Raw genomic sequence first — 8,732 nt, 5'->3', positions numbered from 1 at the left:
GGAGGGAGGAGCCACAAAGGAACCACTGCAAATGGTTAAGGGGGTTTCTTTGGGGACTGATGAACATGTGACAGGTTAGATAATGGTGATGGCTGCACAAGCTTGTGAATGTATTAAATGCTACTGAATTTAGTTTCAAAAGGTGAATTTTATGGCTTGTAAATTATATTTTAAAAGTAATTTTAAATATGTAAATTACTGATTTTCCCATGGTGAAGATCCCCCTATCTCTCCTTCCCCTATTCTGTTCCCTTTGATCACCCGCCCACTCTCCCCCACCCTCACTTCCTCCAGCTGCCCCACAGGCCTACCAAGAAGCATCTTTGAATTGGCTCCTGCGTCCCGCGGGCTGTGACCCCCCGGGACACAGTGGTGACCCAGTGTGCACGCCTGCCCAATGCTCTCACCAGGTGGGAATGGACGTTTCCAGCGGATTTCTCTCGTGGGCTTCTGTTGATGGCGGTGTTTAAATAAAGCGGCTCGCGGGAAAGCGGTTTGACGGAGGACTTGGCCAGCCCCTCAAGTTAATATTTAGGCCCCTCCCAAAGTTTGACCTTGTTTACCAGTAACCTCTGGATGCAGTGCTCTGAAGCCAGGTTGGTCACCTATGGACACCCGCAAATACTGAGGACTTCAGTGGCAGATAGGCCTCAGAATGGGGCTTTGCTCCACCAGGTGCAATGTGATCTCAGCCCATTGCTGAACTTCACTAGTAAAGTGGCACAGTGATACTGGCCTTAGGTGGTGTTGTGAAGGCTAACTGAAGTAGTGCATTAGTGGGCCTGGTTGCGTAGGTGTTGAGTAAATGGTGATTTATATCCCATGCCCTGTCCTGGGTGGGCCTCCTGCTGCAGCATTTCACTTAGCTGAGCCCCTGTTATCAGCTCCCCCAGGATAACTCTGAGCCCTTGCCACTCATCTGGTAGATTCCCCTGATTTGTACTCACCTACTCCATCTATGATCATACATGGATAAGGCAATCCAAACCTTTTGGAAGTGTGTCCTGAATCTGTTTTCTAAAATACCTATCTGATGGTCATGAGCAAGGCCAGCCTCCACGAGAGACTTTTTACATTTCTCCTGGTCAACCTAGACTCATCTTCTGCCATCTTCAACTCTATTCCAATTTTTTTCTTTTAACCCTAACCTCAGACCCTGCTTCTTACTTCTGCCATTTTCCCCACTCCCGCTTCTTTTTATAAACCCATAAAAATCTCTCCCCATTTTGGCTTTTCTGGTCCTGGCATAAGTTTCTTCCTCTTTCCTCAATTTTTATCTTTTTCCCCTCATTCTCCCATCTTAACTTCGAATTCTTTCTCAGGCAGCCTTTGATCCCCACCCTCACCGAAGAAAAACCACTCTTAACAGCATCTCAAAACTCCAAAGGTTTCTTTATTACTCATCTATTAATTCTATTACATTTATTCATTTTTATTGTTTTAATATATCAGAATAGAGAAACTTATATCTATCTATGGAAAAACAGCTGGTATCCAAAGCGGAAACAACAATTCTAGCATCTCTATATTGCATAGCCATAGTATCGAGCAATTTCCATATCTTTTTCCCTCTCAATGAAAAACTGCAGTTTCCCCAAAGAGGTGTATTTGGCAGCATTCTCACGCTCTTGTTGAGCTTTCTTCTTCATGGCCTCCCGCTCTGGCCTTTGCTCTTTTGTGATGGGCTTTGACATTACAGGTTCAGGAACATTGGGTTTTCTCCATGGAATTGGTTGGGAGCTGAAGTCTTCAAGTAGATATTGGGTTTGAGGCTTGGGTGGGGACCGAAACTTGGTCACAGCAGTAGGAATGGGCTCCCGCTGGACAGAAGTGCAAGATGATGTTTTGTAGGGTGCAGGCCTTGGAGCAGCAGATTGAGGGCCACTAGGTCGTGTAGGGTTTGCCAAACCTGGTTGGGTTGGGTTGGTCAAAATTGGCCGAGGTGGTCTGACAGGACCTGTGAAAGACACAGGAGCTGGCCGAACTGAATTGACTGCAATAGGCTGAGCTGAGTTAGCAGAACCAGGCTGGGCAGGGCAGGCCACAGCACGCCGATGTGGTGCCAGGGTCTGTGGCCTGCGGTGAACAGGTCGAGCCTGAGGCTTGTCCAAGGTTGGAAAAGGCAAAGGTACCAATTTGACCTTCCCAGGAGGTGGCAGCTCATACTGGGATGGAGATGAACATTCTTTGTCAGCACTGCCCTCTGGTTTCTGGGGTTTGACTTGAGTTTTCTCAGGACCTTTTTCCTCCTGTGAGGTATCCAGCCGTCGTTTGAGAACTGATGATGGCTGGGGGCCTTTGGGGTTGCTTGAGTTGCCCAGGGCCCGGGAGGAAGAGAGTCCAGTTTTCTTATCACTCTTCTTTCCTAGTGCATGGAAAACCTGCACAGACTCCAGCATGTGCATGCCCAGGCAGCTTCGAGGCTTTATGAAAGTCTCTAGGCTCAGCTCGGGTTGATTTTTCTTTCGTTTCATCTTGGGAATGATTGGCTTCTCTTCTGACTTGACTCTGTTCCCTGACTGCTTACTCTCTTCAGTTTTCTTGGAGTTGTTTTCTCTGGTCTGTCTGCTCTTTTCCTGCCCATGGCTCTTAGTTTTGCCGATCCTGCTGGATGCAGCTTTCTTAGGTTTGCTGTTGGAAGAATGCTTGGCTGTGTTCACAGGAGCCCTGTCACTGGTTGTAATATTGCAAATGACGACTTCTTCCTGTAACGGGCACTCTCGATTGTTGGACTGGATTTTGACTTTGGGAGCACTACTGATAGGCTCAGAGGCTTTACGTTTGTTCTTCCTGATTTGATCAGAGGGAGCCTTTATGACATTTGACTTTTCCTGCACTTGGTTCACCTTGATGGTTGTGGTCTCTTTGGCTTTGATCACCTCGGGTCCTTTGGATTCATCAAGGTCATTCAAAGAATTGAAGAGCTGGGGAAGGTGAAAGTCCTCCACCATTGTGATGTCAGCCAAACCACCACTAGATTCAATCCCATTGTTTTCAAGTGTCCCTTGGTCCTTAAGACTCAGGCTATTCTTTCCCAGATCAGTGTTTTCAAAACCAGATTGCTCCCCTTGGCCAAGGGGATCGATGCAGGCCAGGAGCTGGTGAATATCAGGTATTTCTAAAGGGAGCAGTGGAGGATCTTGGTTTTCTATTGGGATCTGGTAGGCATCCAGAGGGTTTGAAAGGTTAATATTAATATCAAAAGTGTTATTCTCTTTTTGTTCCTGGCTTGGAGCTGAAGGCAGTGACAGGAGATTACTAGAACTCTGGACTGGAGAGATCATTGAAATTTCCCCAAGCTCAGGTGGTGGTTTACTCTCATGTATCTGGATATTTCTGTTTTTGCAGGTCTTGGGGGTAGAAGTTTGTGGTAGATGAAATGTTTGGTTTGAAGGTTGCAATCCCAGGGAAGTCTCCATCACTACAAAGGAACCAAGGAAGAAGTCAGTTCCTAGTAAGTAAGGTGTTCCTCCTATCACCTATCAATACAGCAATCATGCACCTTCCAACAATAGAAAAGTCATTTCTACCAGCTCTCCTAAGGGTCACGGACAGCGCCCTGTGCTAGGAGATAGGAGGCCACTGTTCTAGTTCTTATGGTGATCGTTCCGTGTTATCGTTTCTTGGTTTTCTTTGTATTTTACAGGGTTGTTATAAATCAAATAAAAAGTAAAAGTGATTTTTTTAAAATGTTCTACAAGCCTGGCATTCTCGTATGGAATCCTTTCAATTCTCTTCACTTTCCTGAGAGAATAAGAACACTTCACACCATGCACTAGGAGAGGGAATGGAGCGCTTCCTGATGAAACAGATAATCAAGGAGAGATTCTTAGCCTGCTTGCTTTGGGCAAGATCTTGGAACACAAGGTCTTAAATCCTGGTATAAACTAAAGAAGTGAGGGGAAGTTAAACTGGCACTATGACAGTAAGAGTTCTGAAACACCTTCCAAAGAGACTAAAGCAATATATCAGGGAAAGGGATTCATTGCAGTGTGGTAGTATATGAGGACTGATCGGTAGGGCAGTGAAAAGTGTGGTATCCCTTGGTATGCCCTTGGTGTTCTCATACAGATAGAATGCATGGCCATTACAGTGTCCCACTTCTATTAGGTGATATAGAGTCTGAAAATGGAGAGCACTGAGTGAGGGCAATGGTTATTAAAGTCTCAAGACTTAAATTCCACTTATCTGTAGACTCACCACTTCCCAAATGCAGACAGACCCTAGTTTTGAATGCTGACTTTCTTCCTCTCCCTTCTCATGGTTGTTGGTACTCACCTTGAAAACTTGTCTCTGCGATGGGTTGAGCAGACACAGGGTAGTAGATTCCAGAGGTGGAGGCCTGTGGTAGGACGTTTGTGGGCTGAACCTCTTTCAGTACCATGACCATTTCTGGTTGGGAGGCAGACAGCCCACTCCCTGTGTACGACACAGAGCCATAGGACTGCAGACAGGGGCCAAGTTCTCCAGAGAGCAGATGCCCCAGTGTGCTTTGATTATAGTAATATACCTGACTTCCTTCCTGGTAGGGAAGTGACAGGCTATGTCCATGATTTAGAATTTCAGATGGTGTCCTCTGAACAAGGCTGGCAGAAAATGATGGATACAGAGGGACCATGTTATAGCCATCTGAAGTTTTATCATATTGGGGTGCCATAGACATGGAAGGTCCAGCTGTGTTCTGGTCAATGACAGTCACAGTGCAGTCACTGAGTGACGATGCCTGCTTTTCAGTGCCTCTCGTCATATCCCACTCAAAAACACGTGGGTAGGAAGCAGCAGAAGTGGAGAGCTGGTTCTGGCCAGTAACTCCAGACAGCATAGTTGTGCTAGAATGTTGGTAAAGATAGGCACTACCCATGAGTGACTCGAAAGAGGTTCCCGAGGCTGTTGGTAGTAGCCATGCTGAACTAACGGCTGGAGCAGAGAGACTGGAGAAATTGCAGGTACTTCCTCTTAGGGAGGCTGCGTTGCTCACTACAGGAAGAGAGAGCTGCACAGCATTTGGAGTTCCAAGTAAAGGTGGATTTTGGAAATTCTCTGTATGGAACACGAGGGTGATGGGGAAAAATCAATGAGATTGATAAACTCTCACTGTATTTGAGAAATAGCATTATCTGAAGGTTGTTGCTATCAGGAAACCTCTAATACCAATATTCACAGAGATAATAAAAATCAAGCACTTTTCAATGGTTGTAAGTGCTGGAGCAGTTTCCCGCTCTTCTGTATTAACTGCCTCTGCTCCCAACTTGGGCACAAAGGTGCAGAAGACCCAAGTGGTGTTGCTTAGACATTGTTCTCTAGCCTGGAAGCAACCACTTCTGCCTTATCTTTCCCTTCAGCCTGAACTAGTATTGACTCATATGCTGTTTCCTAATATTGAAGCATTTTAGACCCAGGAGTCTTTAGAGAACCTCTGTTCTAACATTCTCATTTTATAAGTGAGGCAACTGAGGCTCAGAGAGGTCAGATAGACTTATTCAAGTTCTCCCATTATGTGAGTATCGTTGCCGGGTTATATAACCTAAGCACCCTGACTTCCTTGCTAGGACTCTGCTCTGCGCATTACACTGCCCCAAACTGGAAGTAATAGAAATTTTAACATAGGTGGTTTTGGGTCCATTAGAAAACAGTATGGCTATTATCACTGTATTTTTCAGTGTCTCATTTTGCCTGTACAATTCACATGCTATTCCCTAGAATTCACATGTAGTTCAGTACAGGTGGTAAATTTCAAGGGTCATTCTTACCTTCTTCAAGCCTAGTTTCTGATCCTACCTCAAAATAACTAAGAGTGAGTTTCTCAAGAAGTGCTTTGTGAAAGAAAAATGTTATTTCAAAAACCACTTTTTGAGAAACTCTCTGAGCTGTAGATTACTCATCTGTAAAGTGGTTATAATAATAACAGCAATAATTCATACATGAATAAGTGATATATTACATATGATTTATATGGAAGAAGGTACAATAAGTTTTGGAAAGACAAAGAGAAAAATCGTGGAAAGCATATCACAGATCTAAAAAGAAATATATAGGTAATGAAAACGGGTATGTAGCAAGCATCAAAGCATAATACATTTACTAATAAATAAAGTGCTGTATCATACATGCAATGTTATGAAAACGAATATTGCCTACTCTATTTTAGTGAATCCTATTAACCAAAAAACAGCCCACAAGAGAAGGTAATTTTGAATGAATTCCTAGCCAGTACATACAGACAGAAAAGATATATCAGGAAAATTGTATAACAAGCAGCAAGATGTAATAAAGGTGAATGCATAGGTAGCCACAATATATGTAAACAAACATTTCAGTAAAAACTGGTGCAAAGCAGAGAGCAAAATAAAGTGAAAAAATCCATTATTGTGCTCATTCGTGTTTTTCTGAATACTACCCAGCAAGTAATAGGCTCAACAGCCTAGTAAAAAAATATATATATATTTCAATTAATATAGCCACAAACCAAACAGAAAAGTACGCTTTAAAAGTATCATGAAAGTTTTTATATTTATCCTAAAACCTAAATCACAATCATCTTCAACCTCCAGGAAAGTGTCACCCCCAAACCCTTAAAAACCATCATCACTAGAATCCAATTTTAAAAAAATTTTCATGTAGGAAAACCCAAGGATTCGACAAACTTGCTTTTAGATAAATGTGAAATTAGAGACGTGGGACTTATTTTCTTTTGAGGTGGCTAAGATCTAAAAAGGATGATGGCTGTTTATTAGTGTGCTCTCTGTGTTACAGAGAATATAACTGTAAAGATGAAAAGCAGTTTTGACTTGGAAGCTATTATCACACACAAAGGAATTAATCTTTCTTATTCATTTTTAAAGAATAATAATTTTATTTTTAATAGGCAAACCATCTACATAGTTTAAAAATCAGAATGAAATTAAACACTGAACATTCTATTTCCTCCAGCCTGCTAGATAACCACTTCTATTAGTTTCTTATTTATAGGAAGTATCAGTCCTAAAATATTTATATTCGCAACAGTCAAGTGCCATCTGTGTTCAGAAGGGCAATAGGAAAACAACTGAATATAACTTTTCTGATCAGCTGCATTGCCTAGAGATACCCATTTCTGGCCTTTCCTTCCTAGTAGTCTGTTAATGTAAGCATTTGGTAAAATCAACTTTCTTTTGTCCTGCTGTGAGCAGATTTCACACTATGCTCTTTCTGCTTTAATTTGAAATCTTTGGTTCCCCTCAACATTCCATCCCAAACTACCTCTTTTATTTTTTAGAGTTCCTCCACGCTCTCCCTCTTCGTTCTTTTATTTATCCCTCCCTCAATCTTATATTTTCTCCTCCCTCTTGGTTCCTGTTGGCCTGTGTTGATGGCGACAATCCGACTCATCTTTAAATACTTGCCTTCCCATAGCCCAGTACTCTCCATCCTCTCTCCCTATTCTCTCTTTTCACCTAGTTTAGATAGAAAACTTCAAAACAGGTGAATATTACTTTTTAAACAGCATTACATTTAAAATACTAAAGTTGAAATATTAGTGGTGGGAGACCATTACATATGAGACATTGTGTATATATTGCTAGTTTTCTATGTCACCTAGGTTTCCTCTCTGTTTCTGTTGAAACACTCTCAAGAAGTCTTTGGTTTCATTTTCTATATGGGTTTCCTTTAAGACTCAATATTACAAAAGAATGGGATTAGAGAGAACAACCAATTTAATATCCTAATGTAACAGATGAGGAAAAAACAGATTTTGTGAGAGAGTCAATGACTCGTCTAAAGTCACACAGTTAGTAAATGTCAAAATCAAAACTGAAATTAGGTCTCCAGGTTTCTAGTTCAATACTTTCCCCCATTATTCTATGTGATTTATGACTCTCCTGCTAAATTTAGGGACCAAAAAAATCTAATGAAAAACTTGAGAAAGTTTCCTTGCTTACCTGACATGGTCAGAGGAGAAGAAACATCCGCTGCAGATACAGTGGACGCGGAGACGACACTAGAGGTTGTCTGAGTGGCTGAAGCCAAAGAGCGCATGTGTTCAGTAAGACGATCACTGGTCACACTGGTCACTGGTCACTGGTCACTGGTCACTTGTGATGATTCAAATGTATTTACAGACAACTCCATGGAAACACCAAGATTTTTACCAGGTGGTGGTAGGCTTGGTGGGAGAATGATGTCATAAAGCAGGCAGTTTAAAGGTATGAGAGAGCCAATAGGGGGGTCAGATGCCCAACAAGATAGGATTGGGTGGGGGGAGATGTACGGGAGTTAAACCAACTCCTAGTGGCTGAGCTCTGGGGACGGATGTGATGGTCTACAACACACCTGTGGCAGTCTCACTTTCCCGAGGCTCTTATGATAGGGAAATAATCTTAATGTTTTTTAAATACATTCATTAATATAATTCTGTAGGAGTTATTTATATTCTCCATATTATATTTTATTAAATATATTTATAATTATACATACTGTTAATTAATATCCTTAGAGAGGAAGGAAGGGGACATTTAGGTTGCACAATTACAGTTGTTCTGAAATCATATCAGCCCATCTGATTCGTGAACTTATTGCAGCTTTTAAGGAACAAAGAAGGGGTTAAGGAGCTCCTTCTGTAACTTGGTTAGAGTAGGGTGAAGTTTGTTGAGTGCACCTTGAGGAGAATGATGGTGGGCCAAAGCTCTTCTCTTTCAGTTTCTTCTTGACTCCTACCTTCCTTGGGCTGGGCTGGGCTGGGCCAGGTTGTTCTT

The 8,732-nt window shown here is 42.3% G+C and overlaps 1 protein-coding gene across 1 annotated transcript; it reads right to left on the bottom strand.

The window, feature by feature from the left end:
• Positions 1 to 1,523: 1,523 nt before the first annotated feature.
• LOC308505885 (uncharacterized protein C2orf78) lies at positions 1,524 to 8,016 on the bottom strand (the record flags this gene model as incomplete). The annotated part of the gene is made up of 3 exons (XM_081068674.1): positions 1,524 to 3,451; positions 4,279 to 5,040; positions 7,920 to 8,016. 3 exons carry the CDS (start codon positions 8,014 to 8,016, stop codon positions 1,524 to 1,526), a joined length of 2,787 nt encoding a protein of 928 aa, XP_080924800.1.
• Between the last annotated feature and the right edge of the window lie 716 nt (positions 8,017 to 8,732).

This window comes from Rhinolophus hipposideros, assembly GCF_964194185.1.
Source record: "Rhinolophus hipposideros genome assembly, chromosome: 12".
Classification (NCBI taxonomy): Eukaryota; Metazoa; Chordata; class Mammalia; order Chiroptera; family Rhinolophidae; genus Rhinolophus; species Rhinolophus hipposideros.
This window is presented reverse-complemented; position numbering and strand designations above follow the sequence as displayed.